Raw genomic sequence first — 26,576 nt, 5'->3', positions numbered from 1 at the left:
AGTTGCAAAAGCAAGGTCTCTCAACGTGCCATCGCTGGTAAGATTGGGCGTAGTAGAACTGCTGTTGCAAATTTCTTAAAAGATCCTGAGGGATACGGAATGAGAATTTCAAGTGGTCGGCCTAAGAAAATTTCGCCAGCATTGCGCAAGTCATCAACTGATCGTCGAACGAGATTAAGGCCCTTATGGATGCAGAATGGAGCTCAAGAACAATAAGACGACATCTACGAGAGAAAGGCTTTAAAAACCACAAACTCTTCAATTGCCACGCCTCCTTCCACACCACAAAACAGTTCGGTTAAACTTTGCTGAGAAGCACCAAACATGGGACGTAGAAAAGGGGAAGAAGGTTTTATTCTCTGATGAGAAAAAAATTAATTTGGATGGTCCAAATGGCTTCCAACGGAGACATTTTCTACACGACACAGTGGAGGAGGTTCCATCATGATCTGGGGTGCTTTCTCCTTCCATGGAACAATGGAGCTTCAGGTTATACAGGGGCGTCAAACAGCAGCTGGCTACATTGGCATGTTGGAGAGAGCATCCTTATTGACTGAAGGCCCTGGCTTGTGTGAAAATGACTGGATCTTTCAGCAGGACAACGCTGCAACCCACAATGCTCGCAGGACAAAGGACTTTTTCATGGCGAATAACGTGATTCTTTTGGACCATTCAGCGTGTTCGCCCGAACTAAACCCCATTGAAAATGTTTGGGGTGGATGGCAAGGGAATTCTATAGAAATGGATGTCAATTCCAAACAGAGCATGATCTTCGTGAAGCCATCTTCACTACTTGGAGTAACATTCCAGCCGGCCTTCTGCAAACGCTTATATCGACCACGCCAAAGCGAATGTTTACAGTTATTTGCAATGACGGCAGTGCAACTCATTATTGAGATCTCTTGTTGGGCATTTCCTACCCTGTTAATGTTTGATTTAACAAATACTGATTTTTAAAATTAAAATAAAGCACCATAACACGGGAAGTTTGGCAGAAAAACAATAAAAGTTTATTGGACGTGAACACAGAGTGAGTTATTTGTGTTTATCTTAATATATCTAATATATCCAGCAAATAATATATAAATTTTAAAATACAAATATTATGTACAAAAATGGCTCACCATATTTTTCTTTTGCGTTTGTGATACATTCGCTTCTACTTCTCGCAAACGTTTGGTTAGTTATCAAGACAAATATTTTAAACAAATTTTTAATTTAGGCTTCTCAGTATCACCTGGTGTAGGCCCCCTTATTGCTAACCCTCGCTTTTAAGAAAATACCATACAATTTCATAAACTAAATTTATTAGTGATCAAAATAAATAAATAAAAGGGGAAAAATAAGTTAAAAACCACCTTGTTATGAGTATTATTTCATTATACCTATCATATTTTATTTATTATTTTACTCGTAACCCGCGTTTAGCCCTCACCAACTGCCCCTTTGATAAAACGTCACGGTGCTTCTTAGTGGGCACGTGAATATTTTTAACTAATAAAAATCTATATGATAAAATTTAAATTTCTTTAGTATTTATTTATATAATAATATATAAATAACATTAGTGGACAATATTCCACAATATTAAAAATAATAATTCCTGTAGATGTCAGCAGTGTACCTGACCAATCAATCTTTTCGTTTTCGTATGTGCAGTCCTTGAAATTTTGTTTGAAACCTACCGTGTGTTTAAAGTCTGTGATTGGTAATATCACAGTATGTTGTAGAATCACAGAAAATCACAAGTGTTTGAATATCCATTTACCGCGGTATAGATTAGTTACCTCGTAGGTTTTGTATTTGTTGAGATAATACAGGTTACACGTGCTGATGATGTGTAAAGATAACGTACTGATATACTGAGTTATACGTGCAAGATTAATTGTAAAGATAATGTGTTTTGTACTTATGGTTTTGTTTGACTTTCTAGGATATCTGTTATGGTTATCACAAGGCCATGTTGGTTATATGGATCATCCTTATGATGTCACATATAAGTCATTTACAAAACACAGCGATTTAAAGGTTGAATATATTAAGGTTTAAATATTTGTAATAAATAGTTAGATAAAGGAGGACGGTTAAGTGAATAAAAAGATTAATGTAGTTTATTAGGATATTTCAAACAAAGATAGAACTAAGAATTTGTTATTTTATTCTTCAGAAAATACGACGTTAAGCCTAACAAAGAAAGCTACTATATCTCGTTTATTAATAAATAAAACTTTCCGTAATACACTGCAAGCTATAGAATATAAAATGTTTTATAGCACATTAAAAAATTCAATAATCCTTCTGACATAATCTGTTTTTCTCAATAAAATGATTTATTGAAAAATGGACACTATTCGTAGTACAATTAAGATTAGTTTAAAATTGTAAAAATCGCAATGTTTCATTGGAAAACAGATGAAAGCCAATGATTTGTTATGAAGGTAAATGTACTCGCTAACAAATAAAACAATTATCAAGTATTCTGTCTCTATTTCGTACATTTTTTTACTGGTTTATATTCTCGTTAGATATTCTTTTGGTTGGTGGTGTATTTTAATTTCCAAGAACTGACTGACATAACAATTGAAGAGTTGGCAAAACGGCCCGGCGTGGCCACGTGGTTTAAGCACTCGACTCGTAATCTGAGGGTCGCGGGTTCCAATCCCGCCCCACCAAATATGCTTGTCCTTTCAGCTGTGGCAGCGTTATAATGTGACGATCAATCCCATTATTCATTGGTAAAAGAGTAGCCCAAGAGTTGGCGATGGGTGGTGATGACTAGTTGCCTTCCATTTAGTCCTACACTGCTAAATTATGGACGGCTAGCGCAGATAGTCCTCGTGCGAAATTCAAACATAGCAAAACTTAAGGTACTTTTTTTAGCCACTGAGTTATCGACAACGATACCGGATTCTATATGTTTAATGTTTTTTTGGTGCTGATGTTATAAGAGTAAAGCAGTAACGTTACAACGAATTTTCTTTTCAAATGCTGATAATTTTCCTTTTTTTCTTCATCCGCCAGTGACGAATCCTGTATGAAATATGTATTCTTCGTCAGAAAAAAAAAAAACTCGTTTTTTATTAGTTACCTGCGATAACATACGGTCGATTGAATTGTGGTGCTGAAGAATGATTGTTTCTATAGGTAGTTGTAAATGTAGCGATGATAACGATTCACAGTATTAATAAAATACTGAATATCGAACGATAATATTTTATTAAAATGTTGCCAAACAATGGGTCTCAGTGTCCCAGTTTTATCTTTTATTATTCACCGAAAAGTGTATAATCGAGCTCTACGTGTTTTAATTAAATTTCACTTTTAGCACAGTTCAAACCTTCTAATTTTTCTTTAAAACAAAAACTAAACATTTTATTTTAATTGACGTCACAGATTAGGGTAATAACCAGTTCAGATATTTTTCAAAGTTTTTCCTACCAATCCATCAATTCCATGAAGAACAAACATCCAGTCAAATTCACTTGCGCCTAAAAGGTTCATATTCCACCGCCTCCGTACGAGGGCGCTATAAACAGCAAGGTCCATCCATACCGTTTCTTGTAATGAAAGTTAGAATCTCGTATGTCTTAGAAACATTTGGGTACATTTCTTTTGTAAAAATATTTTTATATAAAGTAAAGCTTTTGTGAAAAAAACAAACATACACACAATGAAAATCGTAGGTACTTTGTCCATTGTTAATATTTTCTTAACAGGGCATTCTCTATATCGAAGGTTCCCCGGTGGGACAGCATTAAATTTACAAACTTACAATGCTAAAATCAGGAGTTCGATTCCTCCGAAGTGGACATTGTAAAGAGCAATAACTTAGTACAATACATATTTATGCATCTCGTGTTATTTCTTCATATTGTTGATTCTGTGTGCTTGTGGATTCACAGATGTCAGTCACTAATGTTTCATGATATTTCAACTCTTAGGAAGATACTATTATTTACGGTTAATTACTTTCGAATCTCTCATTACGAACTTGGTCCCATACGTAACAAATATCTCAGTGTATGTTATCCTTGTTTTATTTGTATTTAATTCCTTGTTTTATTTGTATTTAATTCCTTGTTTATTTACCAAGTTTTGAAATAAAAATCCAAACGTACGATGAATTATAGTTGGAAACATTTATTGACACAGTTCTGATATACCTAACATTTTGTGTATTAATGAGATATTTGTATTGATAAGTTTGAGCGTAGACTAGTGGTTAATGTACTGAACCGGAGATCCGAAGGCTCAGATTCGAGATCTGGGGCAATGAATGAAACATTTTGATAAAGTTAAAAAACTTACGATGGTAAATAGTTGCATGGTGCCAACATTGAGCAGCTTTAAGTGATGGTCGTCTGTCATATGGTCAGGAAAAGTAACCTTAGTAACTACCGACAATGATTTTCTACTCGGCTGCTTCTTTCTCTTCTCTTGCTAGCTTTCACTTGGAAGCTCTCAGCCAATAATTTCTTTCTTTCTGTTAATTATTTGCTATTTTGCTTTCAATAAGGATCTCCCATTGAGATCCCGCCTGGCCTAGTGGTTAGGGCAGCACTTGACTCTCAGTCTGAACGACCCGACCCGGGTTCGAATTTTCGTCCTACTAAATATTCTCGCACGTGAGGGTTATAATGTTACGATCAATCACACTAGTCGTTGGTAAAAGACTATCCCGAGGGGCGAGTATCTAGTCCTTCCCTAGTGGCGCAGTGGTATGTCTGTGGACTCCCCGCTAAAAACCGGGTTTCGATAGCTCTCGGGTAGCGTTACGCAAAATTCTAAAACCAATCACTCGTCGATTTGTGATATATTTATTTTCATTTTTTTTACTGCTAACATGTTCTAAGCATTGCATTCACACTTAGTGAATATCATCCTTCTAATAGCAAGTGATATCAAACCCGTAAGTTCGTGCAAAAAACGGATAATTTCTCCAATAAAGACAACAAAAAGCAGTTCAAAATCATGAAACCAATAACGTTATTTACCTTAAATCAATGCCGATAAAGTAACTTCCAATTTGTAGATAAAACTAAAACAACTATTCGGGAACGTTGTAATCTCTATAAATCATAAACCACTTTTCAACATGAAAATCAAATCACTCATACTAACCCTAAAACATCAACTGTGTAATGTTATCATAAACATTTCTTTCTTTTAGTATTGCTCTGCATTGTTTGATTCTTCAAAGGACAATCTGTATTTTAACATGTTTTTAGGATATCATAATATTCCCGCATTACTGGCTGATAACGGTTTAGCAGCGCACTCTGGTTTAAGTTAAAAGGTCGCACGTGAAAATAGTTTAAATCATCACAATCAGAGAAAACCTCAAAGTTCAGTTTGACTAAACTCCATTTATAACAACCCTTTGCTTTCTTATCCACTTTTTCTATGAACGTGTGGTTACTTATAATTGATTAAATTAATCTGATTAAATCAGATTTATTAGAAAGTAAGCGGAAAGAATCAAACAATATTAGTGTACCGTTACTTAACATTAATATAATTCGTCACAGAATGTGATAAAGTGCGATGTATGCCAAATCAATATTTTTTAAAGTTGCTTGCGATGTCGTGAGAATTTCACCAAAAGAAGACTAAATAAGAAAAAAAAACTTTACAAAAATATCGCATAGGTTAGGGTGGCGACTGTGTCGAGTGTCAGATATTCATAAAACATTTAGACTGTTGATTTATAAGAAAAGAAACAAAAGTTTTGTTCTGTTTTTATTGCCTAGATTATCAGGGTATACATATGATATAATCATAAATATTTGCGTAAATCTTAACTAGATATTGAAATTCCATATCACTTTATTATGTTAATATATAAAACTATTTTGTACATTATTAAAATACACTTCGCAGTTCAAAGGTCAGTATAGAATTAGGTTTATATTCAGTATTCTGAGAAAAAAATAAAGACGTAGTTTTAATTGCATGATCTAAATACATATTTTCAATTGCATGATCTAAATACGTATTTTTAATTGCAAGGTAACATCTAAAACCCAAATAGAGTTGCATGGTTAAAACAACTTTCAATTTTAGTCTTTCAAAGATTAACTCGTTTCCCAATTGTTATTTTTAACCAAGTTTGTATCTGATACGTTTGTAGCATCTTTGTTATATCAAAGTGAATCTTTTGTGCTAATCTATTTACCAGTGATTTTGCTTCCTGAAAGTTTTAAGTTAAAAGTAAACAGATGTTGGAATTCATTGTTATATTTAAGATACTTGTTACATCACATATAATTTGCCTCAACATCAACAGCCTAAGAGGTCAGGGTATTCATCCAATATTAAAGATTTCCACTTACTTGATATTTTAGGTTACTCTCCTATTTTTAAGGAAAATCTATAATGAAATTTGAATCCTATTGCCTTGAATTGTAATTATTAAATCTGTCATCAACCATTTGAAAATACTTTCCTTTTTTTTTTATCACGATGGACCTATTTTTGTACACATAATTCTGATATCTTAGAACGTTTATAATTCTTAAACATGTCTACAGCATTTAGAATTATTTATAATTTGGTAATGTAGCCTAGAGTATATTAACTATTGTATCTTGAAAAATTAAGAAAATAGAATATTAATTTTCTTATATTAACACATGGTTTCAAACCATCTATCTGTAGTAAACCTTCATGGTTATAATTTAGCACATGTCGTCTTTCTACACGTAAAATATATATTAGCTAAATTACGAAGATGAACGAACCTATGTTAACGTAATAATGGACTTGTTTTTTTTATATTATATGAGAAACACTAACTGTGTTGTTTATGTATTGTTCTATACAGAGTTACATTTTGTATATGTAATGAGTAACACTAACTGTGTTGTTTATGTATTGTTCTACACAGAGTTACATTTTGTATATGTAATGAGTAACACTAACTGTGTTGTTTATGTATTGTTCTTTACGGCGTTACATTTTGTATATGATCTGAGTAACACTCACTGTGTTGTTTGTGTATTGTTCTTTACGGCGTTACATTTTATATATGATCTGAGTAGCACTGACTGTGTTGTTCGTGTATTGTTCCTTGCAAACATTTCTCTGAAATATATGATATCATTATTAACTACAGCTTTGGATTTAACAACAATCTTTTGTAAATAATTTCACCAAGTAGAGAAAAAATTGTGTTTAAATGTACATGAATTAATATTAATATTTTTTGCAGTTTATTTCTAATTAAATAATATTACCATAAATTAAACATTTGATTCGTCGAATGTTCTCTTGCATGGTTAACACATTATTTCACATTCAATACTTCTCGTTGTAATCTTTCGGTCTCCCTATTAAAAAAATAAGAAAGTTTAGGATATTTAGGAATAAAGTAATTTAGTTTATATTCAATTAATATATGTGCAAGTCATTCATGTCCTAAAAGAATTTATTCTATCTGTGCCAAACACCGCAAATATATATAATGTTGTTAAAACTCAGAGGATGAGAAGTACATCAAACGCACCACAACGATAAAATCTAAGAATTATATGCAATAACATATATAATCTTGTCTTCCGATTTACAACGTTAAAATCAGGGGTTCGATTCCCTCAAAAGACAGCCTGATGTAGCTTTGCTGTACGTAAACATACCCATACTTCTGTATTTACATACGATACCTTCAAATACGTGAAATCTTAACCACACAACCCAACATTAATTCTTTGCTGAAATTGGCCATTATCGTATCGCATGATATGAAATATTTTTCAATATTGCTTTGAAAGTCGGGCAACATATCGTATCAGTGTTGCCCAGTTGTAAACACATAACATCTCCGCGGTTTCATCCTCTACACCAAACTAAAACAATTGTTTTACAAAAATTAAAGCCAACCCTTATCTGTCAAGCTTTCTTTTAAATTCAGTCAAATTTACTGCCTCCACAAGATGGCTTACACCTAAATCTATATTTGTGTTCTCTTGCTCTGTAATATTTTATGATAAGTTTGAGAAATGTTGATGCATCAACATTATTGATTCCTTTTACAATATTAAACACTTAAATCCGATACCCTCCAACTCTTCTTTCTTTCAAGATAAAACAATATTATATATATTAATTTCTATTCATATAACAGCCCCTCCATCCCAATATTAGTCAACCCTTTTCCAAACCATTTTCAACAATTCAATATCTTTCTTAAGGTAAGGAGTCCAAGAAACACAATACTCCATATGTGGCCTAACCGACGACCTATACAATGAAAGTATAGATTTGTATTCAATAATTCAGTAAATACAACCTAAAATCCTATACACCCTACCACTAGCAACTGCACACTCCTTGGATGTCTTAAGAGATTGGTCAATCATTATAGCAAGATCATTTTCTTTCAATGCACTGTTAAGGTTATTCCCATCCAAATTATAAACAAAAGTATGATAACCAACATGCAATATCTTGCATTTATTATAATTAAAACCCATCCGCCATTTATTTGCCAAACTCAATAAGTGATCTAAATCCTTATGTAAAACAGTAGCATCCTCTTTACAGCCAGCAACACACAGAACTTTGGTATCATCAGCAAATGTAATATATTGACCATTCCTTGATATACATCATTAATGTAAATTAGAAAGAACAGGGGTAATAAGACTGAGCTCTGAGGTACACCATTTGCAACATTAATTCAATTTAACTGAGTTCCATTTATAACAACCCTCTTGGCAAGGTATGGCCAGCTGGTTAAGGCGTTCGACTCGTAATCCAAGTGTTGTAGGTTCGAATCCCCGTCGCACCGAACATGCTCGCCCTTTCAGCCGTGGGGGCGTTATAAGAGACGGTCAATCCCACTATTCGTTGGTAAAAGAGTAGCCTAAGAGTTGGCGGTGGGTGGTGATGACTAGCTGCCTTCCCTCTAGTCTTACACTGCTAAATTAGGGACGGCTAGTGCAGATAGCCCTCAAGTGGCTTTGCGCGAAATTCAAAACAAACCAATAACAACCCTTTGTTTTCTTCCATCAGGTCACTCTTTTATCCAATTACTTAACTTACCCCTCACATATATAGAAATAAGTTTCTTTACATGTCGTTTATGTGGCATTTTATCAAATGTTTTCTAGGTCATGAGATGTAGAGGCAAAACTTTGCATATGGCAGTTTTTTTTACACCACAGTAAAAACTCGTGGATTCATGTAAGCCTAATTACAATCAAACCAGTAAAATGAATATGGACACACCATATGGCGTAGAATTTCAGTTACTCACAGATGACAAAATGCAGAGCTGTTCAAGCATTATAACACTTCAGGTGATGAGTTTTTCAACACAGTGAAAAACAAGTTAGTTCATTTAGACCTAGTTTACACGCAACGTCGGTCTGGAAGTTTCGTCGATATTCTTGAAAAAAATGTTTGTGCTGTAATCAAGCGCGTATTGTATTAGTTTATTGGTAAAATCATGTGATATTGGGCTATATATTCTAAAAAAAATCTAAATTTCACTGATTTGTTAGTGATTCTTAGTATTATATCAAAGTAACCAATGAAATATTAAACTTTAAAATTTATATATAAACTATAAGATGTAGGTCAATTATCATATTTCAGTAAAATTGAAAACAGAAAAATGGGGTAGAATAAAACAATTATTGATTGGTGATCTGGGGCAACATATCATTTATTGCCCTAACAACCAGTTAGAAATTGTTTATTTTACTCTGTTCAACTACGTTGAACTCATTCCTGGTGTGTAGTTAAACGTAAATAATTAGTACCGAAATGTTTACATGCAAAAATGTTAATCTTTAAAGTAAAATTAATAAAAATAATTGAACAATACAATGTACTACTGTAATAAAATTATTATTAAATAAATTAACACAAAATAACTTCTCTTAGGATAACTTTATTTTAATAAATAATTAAACATTAAAAATAATATCTTCCAGTCACTTTTCACTGACTACCTCAAGTCTATTGCTCCATTTATCTTACTCAAAATAGGGTTCATCTTGTCCACATAACTGTCTCTCTTTGCCTTCCTAAATATAGCTAACCTTGTCTCCAGTCTTTATACAGCTAACCCTAAATGTAGCTAAACTTGTCTCCAGTCTTTCTATAACTAACCCTAAATGTAGCTGACCTTGTATCCAGTCTTTCTATAACTAATCCTAAATGTAGCTAACCTTGTCTCCAGTCTTTCTATAACTAACCCTAAATGTAGCTGACCTTGTCTCCAGTCTTTCTAAAACTAACCCTAAATGTAGCTGACCTTGTATCCAGTCTTTCTATAACTAACCATAAATATAGCTAACCTTGTCTCCAGTCTTTCTATAACTAACCCTAAATGTAGCTGACCTTGTCTCCAGTCTTTCTAAAACTAGCCCTAATTGTAGCTAACATTGGTTCCAACTTCCTTTAAGTTAGTCAAAATAGAAATTACTTTGTTTCACTGTGTTCATTAACTTTATTAAAATTTAACTCACCATGTCTCAAATCTTTCGTTAACTTATCCAAAATGTAGCTTACCTTGGCTCAAGTGTTTCTTTACCTTTAGCTTTACCTAGAATCAAATGTTTATTTAATTTACCCAAAATGCAGCTCTCCTTCTGTACTTTCAATCCGAGTTTTTGTTATTTCAAAATTTCCTTACCAAGATAATGAATTTTCTGTTGTATTGTCTTTCATGAACTTACTTAGAACCTTGTTAGAAAAATACTTTAATTCCGTGTTAAACAGGCTAACATCGGACTATATTATGTGTAGCCCAAGTTTCTAATAGCCAGATTAGTTTGTAAAGGTTAAAATAGAAGCAAGTACTTACCAGACCAGTTGTTGTCTGGAACAAAAGCGTGGTTGTCACTGTTGACTATTTCATGGTTTTTCGTTTTTAACCCACCAAAGCTTTGAACATCGTAGTCAGGAGGCGGGGTTGGTGGGCGTTGATTTGGACTGACAGGTAGTTGCTCATCATATAACACAGATGAATCTTGTTGCATTGGGTGATAATTGTACTGGGATGGTCCACTGGGGTAAGTTTGGTAACTGTTGGTATAAGGTAATGGTTGCAACGCAGGGCCCTTCGAAGACAAATATTGAAAAAAGTACACATTAGTATGTGAGAAATAAGTAATAAGAAAATAATAAGGAGGCAGTATTTGTTATTTGTATTTTCTTTTCAACAACTTTTTACTCAAAATTCAAGAAAACAAACAGTCAGAGGAATTAGGGTTGGTTTTTTTAACTTTTATGCAAAGGCAACACAAGCCTTATCTGCGCTAGCCACCTCTAATTTAGAAGTGAGGGATTAAGGGATAGGCAACTAATCATCACCACCCACCGCCAACTCTTGAGATCATATTTTATCAACGAATAGTAGGATTGACTATCACTTTATAACGCCCCCATGGCTAAAAGGGAAATCATGCTTGGTATGATGAGGGTTCGATCCCGCGATCCTCAGATTATGATTCGAACCCCCTGACTACCCGGCCATGTCCTGCCACGCAAGGAACATAACACACTCGTTTCGTCTCATGTGTAATTTCTTTTAACGATAAGAACGTAGTGGGGTTTGTTTGTCTATTTGTTTTTGAATTACGCGCAAAGCAACACGAGGGCTATCTCTGTCGCAATTGGTTTATTCCCTCTATTGTGATAAATAAGTAGATAGGTAGATTTCAAAACTTTTTTTCATAATAATTTGGCCGCAGATAAAATTTATGTGTTTTTTTTACCGAATCACGTAATAAAAGGATATTCATATTCGCATGTACTAGAAATTCCATTTCCAAACAGTTTGTTTGTTACTAAGCATGGAACATACACGACTGGGCCCAGCATGGCCAGGTGGTTAAGACACTCGACTCGTAATCTGAGGGTCGCAAGTTCGAATCCCCGTCACACCAAACATGCTCGCCCTTCCCGCCGTAGGGATATGATAATGTCACAGTCAATCCCACTATTCGTTGGTAAAAGAGTAGCCCAAGAGTTGGCGGTGGTTGGTGATGACTAGCTGCCTTCCCTCTAGTCTTACACTGCCTATACTAGGAATGGCTAGCGCAGATAACCCTTGAGTAGCTTTGCGCGAAATTCAAAACAAGCCAAACCAAAATACACGACTGGGTTGTCTGTCAAGTGCCCACAACCGATATCGAAACCCACTATTTAGCGTTATAAACCCCCAGAATTTTCGCTAAACAACTGGGGGACATTTCCTCACGATTATTCTGTTTATTTGTTTGTTGTTAAACACAAAGCTACGCAATGGATTATCTGTTCCGTGCCCAACACATGCACCGAAACCCAACATATAGCGTCATAAATCCTCAAACTTAACGCTGAACCATTGGGAACATTACTACATTTTTTTCCTGTTAGAAACAGGTAAAAAAAAACTACATTACTCATAAAAATATATTACTTACTGAGACGGTTAAATGTTCCGTAGCGTTAACTGAGAAAGAGAAATAAAATAGAGACAACCATAAGGGACAAAAATCGAATGTTATTAAACTAAGTGGCTGACTCGTGAACTGATTCAGTTCATATCTTCTCTTATTACAAACACAGGTTAATTGACTGAGTCAGGATCCGATTTAGTTCATATTTACTCTTATTACAAACGCGGACTTTATTAGTCGATCTGCGCGAGTAATACTTCATTCTCTCTAACGACCGTATGCTACAGTTGTATATAGTTATTCAGGATTTTGCGCAAAACCACATGGTAAGCATCTACTTTAACAGTGAACCCCATTTCTGACAAGTAAAATAAACAGAAGGCGGTTAGTCAACGTCTCCCCCCCCAGCTTTGTGTCTGTTCTCGAGCAATTGAACAATGAGATTTCACTTTCACTCCTATAGGTCATCCGCAGCACCAAATGTGGACTGTGACCTTGGGAGAACGAGTCGCGAGCCAGGAATCCGACATTTTACAGTTCCGGTATGCTAGTTCCTAAGCCATGCCTGGCCTTTTGCCTATGCTCTGTCGTTATGAACAACAGGTATATGTACATTCATCTATATATAGACAGAGAGAGAATTTTTGTTTGTTTTGAATTTCGCGCAAAGCTACTCGAGAGCTATCTGCGTTAGCCGTCCCTAATTTAGCAGTGTAAGACTAGAGGGAAGGCAGCTAGTCATCACCACCCACCGCCAACTCTTGGGCTACTCTTTTACCAACGAATAGTGGGATTGACCGTCACATATAATATCGTTCCCATGGCTGAAAGGGCAAGCATGTTTTGTGCGACCGGGATTCGAACCCGCGACCTTCGGATTACGAGTCGAATGCCTTAACACGCTTGGCCATGCCGAACCCCAGAGAGAGAAATAAGCAGATAAAGTGATATATATGAAGTATTGATTGATAAATATTTACTCTGTAAAATATCTTAATGACTCACTAACCATTCTGACCGTCAATCCGCTTCTTGAAATCTCTTTGTAACGTCGAATGACAAACACTATAAAAGAAACCTGAAAAAATAAGTAGAATATTTATTACATATGCAAGAATTTTTACGTTATATTAATATGATATTATCACTACATCATCCGAGATGTTGTACAAATGTTTTTAATTATGAATCTTGCTTTACAACACCATTAATGGCTGGAAATCTCCCTGGTGAAAAATACACGAAACATTATCATGAGCATGCGTCCTCCGTTTGTTTCTGCTACTGTTTGTTTCCTTTGATGAATTTCGCGCATATCTATTTGAGAACTATCTGCGCCAGCCGTTCCTAATTTTAAAAGTTATAGACCAGAGGGAAATCAGTCAACACCACCCATTGCCAACTCTCGGATGATTCTTTCACCGATAAATAGTGGAATTGACCATCACATTATAACGCCCCCAAGGCTGAAATGTCAAGAAAATTAGGTGACGGGAATCGTACACGCGATCGGCCTATTGTGAGTGCCCTGAACACCAGGCCATACAATGACCCCCTTTCATTTACGGAATTCACGTCTTCCATACACCAACGGGTGTTTGTTTCTTTGTAATTAAGCACAAAGCTACACGGTGGGCTCTCTATACTCCGCCCGCCACAGGTATCGAAACCCGGTTTTTAGCGGTGTGAGTTCGCATTGTGCCACTGGGGGGGGGGCAAGGGTGTGAATAGTTATACATTCAATAACACCTTACTCAATCATTCAATTGCTAGAAATACTTGAAGCAGGATATTCTTATTAAAATATGAGTTCAACTGGACACACAAGATGCACCACATAAGAATATGTGTTTCACATTTTAGTTTTTGTATTGAAAATATTTGTGAATTTTTGAGAAACGTATTCCCAATTAACGCACAGATTACTTGAGTTATTTAATAATTTAACCTGTTGACTGCCAAGTATTTCAGCTGCTACAATACAACTCTGATGCTTCTTCATTTTATAACTTTTTCGTTTCGTCATTTTGGATCGAAAGTGAAACAATTTGTAAGTAGGTCAAATGCGTGTATGGTGCTGACATTTAGCGTTGAAGTTAGGTATTATTAAAAACGAATTAACTCGTCCGTGGCACTGTGTTACCGATCGACTTGGACAAGTTATCTCGTCTACGGCACTGAACAGGTTAAATATTTACAACGTGGACAGTCTCCGCGGATGATTACACTGCGCAGAGTTACACTGTTTCCATATCAACACTTATAATAACGATACTGCGTTATCAAGTACCATACACTTTATATTAAAAGGTTTGACAAACGAAAAACAGATAAAATTATTTTAATAAGATAAAACGATATGCAATCACAACTCCTCAAATAAAATAATATGAGACGAGTTGCGTTTAATCGAGAAATTTGCAAGAAACATTTCAGACTTTTATTTTATTTATTTAATTGTTTCTAAAAATTGCTTCCTAAAAAAATTTCCACTACTATTTGAAATGTCTTATAACTTCATATTAGACAATAGGGCGTTAATATTAAGTTGTCCAGAAATAAATGTCGGAATTCTCACGATAACATTTAGAAGCTAAATATTGAGTAACTTATCGTTGGTTGGTTGGTTTGATCCAACGTTTGTCGCTTACAAGGTGTCTTAATTGTCTGCTGTTTCAACTCTACTCAGAGTAAGCTTCGCAACCCCCAACGCAGCATGGACAAGGACTTTCATCTGATTTTCCTCTGTGACTTCAAACTTGGACAAAAAGCTACCAAAACTACACGGAACATCAACCAGGCATTCGGCCAGGGATCTGTTACTGAACGTACAGTTCAGTGTTTGTTCCAAACCTTTTAACAAGGAGATGAAAGTTTTGAAGATCACGAGGGTCGCGAAAGGAAGCCATCCTTAGATGAAAACATATTAAAGGAAGCAGTTGAGACAGACCCTCGCACAACAGTACGTAAACTTGCAGAAAAGGTAGGCACAACCAGATTAAGCATTGCCAACCACCTGAGTGCGATTAGAAAGACGAAAAAGTTGGATAAGTGAGTTCTGCATGAGCTGACTGAAGATCAACAAAATCGGCGTTATGAGACCTGTCAAGAATGACGCTCTAAAAATTGAACAAATTTGGAATCGAGGTTCTGCCTCATCCACCTTAATCCCCAGACCTTTCCTCTACAGATTTTCATTTTTTCAAGCATTTTGACAACTTTTTGAACAATAAACGCTTCAAAACCAGACAGCTGCAGAAGAAGCTTTCAGGGAGTTCATTGACCATAGAAGCGCAGATTTCTACACTAAGCGCATAAACGTCATCGTAACACGTTGGTAAAAGTGTGTTGAAGCAAATGATGCTTACTTTGATTAAAGCATGTTTTACAATACTGGTTTATACTTTTCCAAACTTCGCAATTCAAAAACGGCATTTATTTCCTGACAACCTCATATAATATACACTTTGATGTCACACATCACAACTTACGTGAGCACACAAAAAAAATATTCCTCCCCGGCCATAGTAAACACACAGAAATATCAACGCAGACCATCGTTGGATAACAGAGTAACTATATTCTTCCTATAACAAATAAAGTAAATCTATATGAATAAAATACACTACTTCACTTCTTGTTTAGTTATAAAGAGTCGTCATAAAAATCTAAACTGGGGAACTTCTCCAAATCTCGCTGTTCGATCATATTAATTACAAAACAATAGTAGTTAAAAAAAATTAGTAATATAACACCATGAACGTATAAAGAGGAAAATAGATATACAGAAGTAAAAGAAACAATAAATATAAACATATTTTTAAATAACCCTTTAAATTATTAACAGCTTTATTACTTTGTTTTAAGAATAAAAATATTTTTTCAAGCACATTGCACTATTAAATTAATAGTAAAAACAAACACGACATTTCTGGCGCAACTAAAAAAAAAATTCCTCAGAAATTTTAGCTGATTAGTTTCGTTAACACAGTTACCATTATCATCCATAATTACGTACAGTAACTGTGTTAACGAAACTAATCAGGTGAAATATTTGAGGAATAGTTCAATAAAAATATTTTCATTATCAACATTTACTGATAATCAATAATATTTTAACTTAAATTTTAGCAGTTCCAATTATCGAAACCGATGTTTACATTAATGGGTCAACTTTAATAAAAGAATGACATAAATGCTATTAGCTACCTATGAAATTTGCAAACATAAGTTATATTTAAGTTATCACGTGCAGTTCACGAGCTACTAAACTCAATTATTTATTTTTTATTGTTTAAGTTTTAATAATAAATTTGAAAAATCCAAGCTTTTGATTTTTGTCACAATTTTAAGTCATTAATATTTTGAAATAGAATTAATACGATATATAATTCTCAACCTCTATGTATACACAAATAATCCAATAGCTTACCATGACTGCAATAAATCGAAATGAATAATAAGAGTTGCAACCAGTGTCAAACAAAATCACTACCAATGCTACAAGTATCCAAGGTATTAGCAAAAGCTTATTGCCAATCTTGTTAAACTAAAGCAAAAGATATAAAATTGATTGACGGTTAAATCACTTAAATATATATATATTAAAATTACGTTTCTTTAAAATGACAAAAATCTTAAATTAAAAAGGGTATCTTTCAGTGGTACTGTTACCTATTGTATAAATATTTTATTAAATGTTTTAATTTGATCACTAATTACTAGAAGAAAACTGAAGAACAACGCTATAAAAATTACGGTAAGAAATTTTGTAAGCAGCGTGAAACATGCTGAAGAAAAATACTTTGTTGGATGCATCATTACTTCTAAGTTTTATCGTCTGGTAGGTTAACATTTATTTGAGTTAGTAAATAGTTTGTATCTTAAACTTAACAAGGTTACTACATTTTTTAACGTAACTTTATGGTTTCCATAAATTGCATATCCTAAACTTCCTCTTTTATTACGTACACTTCTGCGACATTCAGCTTGTCTCAGGATTTTTCGTTTTGCCATCACAGATAGCCTAATTTACATTTCTTTACCTCGATTCAAACTACGATTCAGAAATAACTAACGTTTCTCAGAAAATTCAATTTATTTTCATCCCGTTTACGAATTTATTTCATTTGGCCAACTAAATAAGATTAGAGGCCCTGGCTTATTATTAGAGAGGTAAATTAAAGAAAAAGGAATTCTATTTTTATTGTCATAAAATGGCCCACGTCATTCTTATGGTCCATCAAGGAAGCGAAAATCTGTAAATCCTATGCCTGGGCTGGGATCAATAAACCCGATGCCCGAGAATTAGTTGTGGAGGGAAACAAGAGTACCCACGAAAAAACCCACTTTCACTGACCAGGTGCCTAATATGCTATTTGACCAGTTTCTATAGGATTGGTTTCACGGCATATCAAGGAGTCCACTGGAATGTGGCAGTCTCCCTAACGTCAGCGTGGTTTAATTTAGTGCCATCACATATAAAAAGCAAATGGCAAGACATACAATATTCCATACTCACAACAGCTTCAAAATACCAAGCTCAATATCATATACGCAAATTTAAAACCTATGCCTGACAACTTTGTACTTCATTCGTTAAATTACTTCAAACAAAATGGGAACAAAAGCAAGTTACTACGCAGGTTACACTGATACCACATACTCGAAGAAAGCGGTCTAGTTCCCAAATTAACGTCTACTTAACATCCCTTAAAATAGCTGAGCCATGGAAAATGAGATTTAGCGAGTTTAAGTATTAATGTAATATTAAGTAGCTCTCCCAAATTAACATCTGCTATAGATACAAACACAACTTAAGACAACCCACAGCTAGGCCTTTATCATATTAGTTTAAAGATTTACGAAAGCATTGAAAGAATATTTATGAACAGCGTCCTCTAGTGTTTATTCTAACACAAATAATATATAATACCTAAACTGTTTGCATCAAAGAAGTAGTGATATAAACGCATAAAATACTGCTTTAATTAAATGCATGGACATTGCTTTGATAGGGAGGGGTCAGAGTATATGCTGGGAAAATTTGGCACAATCCTCGTGTTGTAATAGCACTGTATTTTCCCATCAAAATCAAAAATCGAAAGCACATAAACTAACCGTCACGGAAGAAAGTCAACTAAAATGGCCTAAATCTCCACTATGATCATCAGATATTGATTAACAAAGTTGCATCTGTAACAATCAATGCTTAACTCCTAAGATTCACAAGACCAATAACTATTAATTTTGAAAGAGAAGTAAATTTTATTTTAAAAAAGAAAACATTACTTACCTTGTTGCCGACGAGAAGAAGAATAGACGTGAGTAACCACAACAAGTCAAGAGAAAGAGAAACAATTAACAAAGGCTTGTGCACTGTAAAAAATAAAATAAAAATTAAAGAGGTGATAAAGAAATTAAATATTACTTTGAAAAATTAAAAATACTTTCCTTATGTATTTGAATGTTTATGTTTTTATATTAATTGTCTCGTTTATAAAATGTACAATTTGATAATACCTGAAAGATGTTTCATGTGTTCTCATTTTAATACGAACCTGTCTTCTAATATTATGGCAATTCAATTTTAGCACATATAATTGCCATTTTGCAATGAAACATTAAGCTACTAAACGTTCAACTGTATAATAATTGGAAAATTAATGAATATCACCAGAGGGCACTGTAATGGTGATTTTCTTTGTTTGTTTAGCGAAAAGCTATAAAATGTACTATCTGTGACCTGTCCTGCAAGAGTAAACGAACCCCGAATTTTGACGTTGAAGTCCATAAACGTACTATTGAACAATCGCTGGATAAATGCAGAGTGAATTTTGTTATCATTAAAGGAAATTTGTGTTCTGTTTTGTACATTAGTGAGCTTAATATATTATTTGTAATGTGAAAATTGTCTTTCAGAAATTGTAAGTTTATACAAAACTTATTTAATAGAAAATGAAAACCTCACATATGTATGATTTACCTTCAAATTTTACTCTACGGATAGTTTTGTTAATTTAATGACAATTATTTTGCATTCACTTTTACCTTTATGAAGACAACGTAGGAAATTATAATGTAAAACTTTAAATATTTGATATAAAGTGGAATAAAATATATTATAAGACCAGAAATCAAACACTTGTGTAAAACACCTGTCGTGTAAGTATGACTTTCTTTGTGAAATGGACTGATATTATGTGATTGTTGTGTCAAGCATGGATGTTGCTGATTTTTTTGAACAGGAAGAGAATTATAGAGGCCATCTTCAGTAGAATCACGGCAGCATAACGCTTCATAAAACATCCAGGAATTAATTTTTAGCATTTCAAAAAGGAATCGGAACACATTGTTTTTCTAAAGTATGATAATTAACTTCCTCGCAGGATAAAATTTCCAGACTCTTGCCTCAGTGTAAAAAAAAAAAAAAAATGTATTTATATAGCTACCATTACTCATTAGGCCTCAGTAAAAATCTTATTCTGATAGCTAGCGTTAATCTTTAGCTCTCAACAAAAAAAAATATTTCTGTAGTTAGCTTTACTCATTAGGCCTCAATAAAACATTGTATTTCTTTAACTAGTGTAACTCATTAGGCTTCGATAAAAAATCGTATTTCTTTAGTTAGCGTTATTCATTAGGCTTCAATAAAAAATCGTATTTTTGTAACTAGCATTACTCATCAAGCCTCAATAAAAAATTCCTATTACTGTAGCTAGCATTACTCATTAGGCCTCAATAAAAAAAATATTTCTGTAGCAAGTGTTACTTATTGGGTCTCACTGAAAAAAACCAAAAACAAACAGACTTTTACAGTTTACCTCTGATATTATAGCGTCGTAACTAAAACAAATCTTTAGGGTAAAATAAGTAAACAGAGCATTGAAGTGTTTACTTTTTTAGGTTAAAAAACAGAACTATAGAATGGAATATCTGTGCTTTTGCCCACCATAGGTATCAAAACATGGTTTCTAACGTTGTAAATCCGCAGACATGCTGTCGTGCCACTGTGGGGAAAAAGAGAACATGTGCATGCCATCTACTAAATAAACTGAATTTGATCCAATCTTATAAAATAATTATAATTAGAACTATACACTTTATATTCATTTCCTCAATCTTAAAAAAAAAACACGTAAAATCAGTTCAGTATAATTGAGTGGGTATAAATGTCATACATTACTAATTTATCAAATTGGATGGTTTAAATTTCGCGTAAACCTACATAAGGGTTATCTGCGTTATCCGTCCCCAATTTAACAGTGTAGGTCAGCGAGTCATCGCCACCCACAGCTAACCCTCAACCCTCTGACCATGTGTGTGTGTGTGTTCTTAAAGCAAAGCTACATCGGGTTATCTGCTGAGTCCACCGGACTTTTTTTTAATAATTTTGTTATGATTTGAGATTTCCTATTAAATTAATCTTTAAAATATATATTTATAACAACAATGCACTATTTTCTGTGTTTTTAATTCGAATAATAACTAATATGATGATAAATTATAGTACGAATTATGCAAAAAACAAAAATAATTTTTAAAATGTTTCTTCAAAATATGGAATTTAATTCTCAAGAGTATCTTGGCGAATAAAAAACATTTAATACTAGTAATAAACGACCTTATAGGATAAAATTTATTTTACTTTAATTGGACACTCAACGTTTTGTTCTACACCTCTTATAGAGGCGTGCTGTGTGTTTTTTTCCTTCTAGCAAAAAGACATCAGGCTATTTACTAAGCCCACCGAGGAGAATCGCACCCCTGATTTTAGCGTTGTAAATCCGTAGACTTACCACTGTACTAGCAAGATGCCAGAGGCGTTTTGCTAAAACAAAAAACATAATTGACACTACAGATCTTCAAGTTGTTTCTTTGTTTGTTTATTTGCCCACATCAGGTATTGAAATCCTAATTCTGGCGTTGTAAGTCCGCAGACATACCGCTGTACCAGTGGGGGGCTAATTGGTTTCAATAAGTAAATTCGAATGGAATCTGTAACGTGCATTTCTACGGCGTGAATTTTATATATTAAGTAGTGAAGGTTATTGTTATTGTTGAAATAATTAACTGTTACCTGTGGTAAACAAAGATTCTATCCAAGTTATAGATTAAAATAACAAAATATAAGATGAAAAATAAAATAATTTTAATATTGGACACCATCCTTTGTCCCTGTGACTCTCTGGCCATACGTGTTTGATGAGTGGAGTTTTTTTTAAAACTCTTCTGTCAGTGCACTTGGTGACTTTGGTGACAGATGATGATGGATCCGTGTCAGATGTTACTTGTAGATTATTAGTTACAAAATGGTCTACAGCTGTATTTCTTTCATGTTGTTGTTTATAAAGAGTTAATATGTTCTATTCCTCGATGAATGGTTCTTCCTGTTTCCCAAACGTACGTACGATGGCAGATGTTATATGTAAGCTGGTAAAAAGCATTGGAGACAAGACAGTTGGCTTGATTATATTGTAGTACAGCGTACTACAGTGTAATGTAGTGAAATTTTGAAAGTTGGCGTTTGAATGTTAGGCCTGATCGTTTTGTGATTTTAATCGGAAGTTCAGGTTTATTTATAATAGTTTTAAGTTTCTTGGAAATAATTTGGTTTACTTGTGTTTTTAATTCTAATATGTGCGTCCCATTCGATACTATTATGATTGTTGATCTTTAAATCAGTGCCAAAATAAAGAACTATATAAATCATTGATGTTCTTAATTGAATCAAAATAATAGAACGCCCTTTTTTAAAACATAATTTTAATATTCTGAAGTTCTTCGTTTATCTTTTATAAATTACCCATTTTCAAAAATATAATCGTCTCTCATACATAAAGCCTTATCATACGTATACCGAGGAAAAAAAAATACAAAGAGATATAATGCAGTTTTGTTACCATTACTGTCCGTTTCTAATAACTGGAAAGAATTTTTCAGAGAGGAAGGCTCGTTTGAAGTGTCTGTATCATGTTCAGTCATCATAATCATTGCCAAAGTTCCAAGGCAAAGGGTTACTGTACTTAAGATCTGGACAAAAGAAATAATAGAAAAGTCTCACAAATGATTTAGTAGTGAAATACTTAACAGATGAGATGAAAACTTTTAATAGCAGAACTAATTCCAATTGTTAGTAGCTCATGAAACTCAAAGTTCCTTAAGTAATGGTACGAATCACCGTCACATTAATACTTTTCTATTAATTTCATAAAATTTAAAGTTAAGGTACATTGTCTTAAATCAAAGGCCCGCCATGGCCAGGTGGGTTAAGGCGTTCCACTTGCAATTTGAGGGTCGCTGGTTCGAATTCCGGTCACGCCAAACATGCTCACCCTTTCAGCCGTGAGGGCGTTATAATGTGATGATCAATCCACTATTCGTTGGTAAAAGAGTAGTCCAAGAGGTGGCTGTACTGGGTGGTGATGACTAGGCTGCCTTCCATCTGGTCTCACGCTGCAAAATTAGGGACGACTAGCGCAGGTAGCTTTCGTGTAGCTTTACACGAAATCCAAAAACAAACAAATCTTAAATCAACACTAAAGTAGTTTAGTATACTAGTATATCGAAACAAAGATGCTCCAAAAATATTTACCTATGACCTATAAAAAAAATAGGTCTACTTACTATTTTAAACATTAACTCGTAGCACGCGCACGTCATTTTGCATTTACTTAAAAATGTAAACTTTCTACTAACCGTCATTTATCTGCTATATTTCCAAGCATAGAGGGTCATACCTTAACTCAATTTTGGTTTTAATTATTCTGATTTTCATGCTTTAATATACTTTAATTCAAAACACTTGCTATTCATTTTCTACCTAAGAATCGTAAAGCCCTTGATATTGAAAGTTGATGATTAATAAAATTTTCACACGAAGTCAAATTGTTTTTCCGGACTGAATATCTGGAATTTGTTTCCTGCTAATAACTATCGTTTTTACATGAATACTTTTGTTGTTTAAAACCAGAAAATAATTTAATTAAACACGTAAATCTAGAATACACCTTCAACAGGGAGGACATACAAAAGAGAGCTTTTAATCAACAACAACGAAAATAAAGCGTTTGAAATATATGTGCTTGAATACTGGTCGTTTTTTTTAATCAGTCGTCATTAAAAGTTGAAATTTGCGAATGAGTGTACTGTTTGCTCTCAACTTTAGTTGTTAATGTTATAAATTATCAAGCAATCAGTTGTTATGCTTTTTCATATCACACACACACACTTATTAAATTAACCCACGTTCCAATATTTTGTTTGTTTAGAATTAAGCACAAAGCCAAACAATGGACTATCTGTGCTCTGCCCACCACGGTTATCGAAACCCGTTTATTAACGATGTGAATCCGCAGACATTCCGCTGTGCCACTGGGGTACAAGTTACAAGATTAACAACAACTAAGGTTAAGGTGTAAAAGGGACAGTTTGATTTGTGGGAAATAAAACAGACACAAAACTTAAATTGCAGTTTTTATCATAAAATACATCAATAATTCTTAAACTGTTCTTTTAAATTATCGCTATAACCGAGCGTTGAGTATTGTTATATCGAAATAGGCCTAAAATAGTATGATATTCATCGAATAGCTTGCTTTAGGCAGGCTCAAATGATGTATTTGTAAACACCTTGGAGTAGTTTTGATTATTTGAGCAAAAATATTTTTATAAGGGCATTAACCAAAACAAATGTGATATTGTTTTAGATGTGGTGTGCATTGTTACTCTAAAACACAAAGGAATCTTTAAAATATATCGACTTATAGAACACTGTTGGACGTATCGGGATTTTCTAATATAAACATCAGAATAGAACTTTCCTTTTAACTGAAGATTTTGTCATCCGAGACCCGCAATGGGACAGCGGTAACTCTTACGAACTTGTAATGCTAAAAGTCCGGGTTTCGATTCCTCGCGGTGGATAAAGTAGACAGTCAAATGTAGCTTTTTCTAAAAAAACAAATAAACAAACCAATCATTTGTGTAAATCTATTTTAATCACTTCTTCATAACAACCTTAAACCCAACCAGTTTACATTCTCCCTGTAATTTTGAAAACCAGGATTATATTTGTTAAATTTCACACATGAGAGACCGGCCCAAGTGGCAGCCTTATTCGATCAAGTATGTTCGGTGACGTCAACCTGAACTCGTGACTCTCACACTGCTAGGTTAATACCCTCACTATCAGGCAATATCAGGCCTAGAATTTCACGAAGCAAAAAATTTAAACATCGAAAGAACTCTCAATTTTTTTATTCATTTGGAGTGAAAGCAGTATGTGTGTGTTTTCTTATAACAAAGCCACAGCGGGTTATCTGCTGAGTCTAGCGAGTGGTATCGAACCCCTGATTTTAGAGATGTAAATCCGTATACAGCGGAAAGAAAGCCCTGTCAAACTTCATTGCGTTAAATTGCACAAGTAGAATACTGTAACCGTTTCCATAAATTTCTTTTTTTTTAAGTTTTGGTTAGATTCTTTAAACAAAATTCTTGTGCCATAAAAGGCCTAATTTTTTAAAGCAAAAAATAAATACATGAATGTTCATGTACATAAGTTTAAAAACACAAACAGCACAAAAAGAAAACAAACTGTGGCTGGTAATAGATGGCGCAGATGTTCAGTGTCGCTGAGACTTGAAAGGGTCTTGGTTGCATTATATGTTACATCAAGATTTTAAACAAACAACGCAGTTATTAAACGACTGAAGTCACCCTCGTCATTGATAAATTTCAAGTTAGAGTAAATTACTTACAATTGAATAAATACCTGCCGATGTTGTAGACGAAACAAGGGAACAACCACAACACCCCATTGTGAAAGATCGAAATAAATATTGTCTTTAAACACTTGATTTTAACACTGCACGCGCAGACGCTACAATCGTTTAATTGCACTACACCTGAAAAGTAGGCGACAGTACGATGACTTCATATACTGTCCTGTTGTGACAAACTGAACTTTGTATATTGATAGGTTTCTTTATCAGTAGATAACGTTTCACAAATTATGCACAATGCTTTGCGATTAGCTTGAACAAAGCTACGGTTACTTCATGAACGGATAATGATAAACAGTACTTTTATAACTAGAAAGTCTATTAAAAATAATATATTTCAAGACCTTATTGAGCTCGGAGCTTCTTCTAACTGACTTGCAACACAGTCAAATTTTCTTCGTCTCTTACGGATAAGGTTTTCTCAGCAAACGAACCAAGTCTGAATCCATGCCAAATCATAAAATATTCACCACAATTTAAACTGCAGATGAGTTATAAGAGTGATAAGCATTCCCCTTCGCAAGTACAGTGTTTGTTTTGAATTTTGCGCAAAGCCACACGAGAGCTATCTCCGCTAGCCGTCCCTAATTTAGCAGTGCAAGACGAGAGGGAAGGCAGCTAGTCATCACAACCCGTATTTAATGTTAATATGTCTATCGCTTACTAACTAATTCATTCTACATTCTGAAATATCCATTTAATAAGTACTTTAGAGATAAAAATATCCACAGTAATGAAAACATTTTCCAACTACTGCCTTTACTGTATTTATCTAAGTCGTCCACTTATTTCAATTGGTTGATATGTCCTTAACTTTGCAGGAACATATAATAGATATTCTCTGTGCCAAGATCAAAAATGAGTCGACAGCACCTTGCGACAGAATTTAAGTTCGGATGAGTCTGGACGAATGATTTCTTTATCTCCTTCCTCCCCGCACTCACAACACTAGGAACCATGTTTCGATACCCGTGGTGGGCAGATCACAGATAACTCATTGTGTAGCCTTGTGCTTACTTCAAGCAAATAAATCAATATGGCCGGGTGGTTAGAGCGTTCCACTCGTAACCTGAGAGTCTCTAAATCCCATCAAACAATACATGCTGCACTTTTTAGACGTGGGGGCGTTAAAATGTATGGTCAATCTCACTACTCGTTGGTAAAAGAACAGCCCAAAAGTTGGAGGTAGGTGGTGATGACTAGCTGCTTTCCCTCTAGTCTTACACTGCAAAATTAGAGATGACTAGCGCAGATAGCCCTCGTGTAGCTTTGCGCGAAATTCAAAACAAACCAAACGTTAAGATACAATCGGTATCTTCGCAAAACTAAAATATTAAACATGACGTACAAACATTTCAATAAGTTATTACTTTGTTTGTAGCGCCACATTTTGTCCGTATGA

The 26,576-nt window shown here is 34.2% G+C and overlaps 1 protein-coding gene across 4 annotated transcripts; it reads right to left on the bottom strand.

Moving 5' to 3' along the window:
* Positions 1–5,726: 5,726 nt before the first annotated feature.
* Positions 5,727–25,338, bottom strand: LOC143244395 (uncharacterized). 4 transcript variants are annotated; one of them, XM_076488981.1, is made up of 9 exons: positions 25,165–25,305; positions 24,217–24,344; positions 22,295–22,426; positions 18,688–18,770; positions 16,825–16,941; positions 15,884–15,979; positions 13,402–13,470; positions 10,814–11,069; positions 5,727–7,328 (listed from the first exon to the last, which is right to left on the bottom strand). In XM_076488981.1, exons 3-9 carry the CDS (start codon positions 22,383–22,385, stop codon positions 7,297–7,299), a joined length of 744 nt encoding a protein of 247 aa, XP_076345096.1. In that variant the 5' UTR covers positions 22,386–22,426; positions 24,217–24,344; positions 25,165–25,305; the 3' UTR covers positions 5,727–7,296. The 4 variants fall into 4 exon arrangements, with proteins under 4 accessions (XP_076345096.1, XP_076345094.1, XP_076345093.1 ...); XM_076488979.1 differs by having other exon boundaries at positions 25,151–25,297; XM_076488978.1 differs by lacking the exon at positions 24,217–24,344 and having other exon boundaries at positions 22,295–22,424; positions 25,151–25,338.
* Between the last annotated feature and the right edge of the window lie 1,238 nt (positions 25,339–26,576).

The sequence above is a fragment of the Tachypleus tridentatus genome, chromosome 2, assembly GCF_004210375.1.
Source record: "Tachypleus tridentatus isolate NWPU-2018 chromosome 2, ASM421037v1, whole genome shotgun sequence".
NCBI lineage: Eukaryota > Metazoa > Arthropoda > Merostomata > Xiphosura > Limulidae > Tachypleus > Tachypleus tridentatus.
The sequence above is the reverse complement of the archived record's forward strand: the minus strand, read 5'-3'. Positions and strand labels throughout refer to the sequence as shown.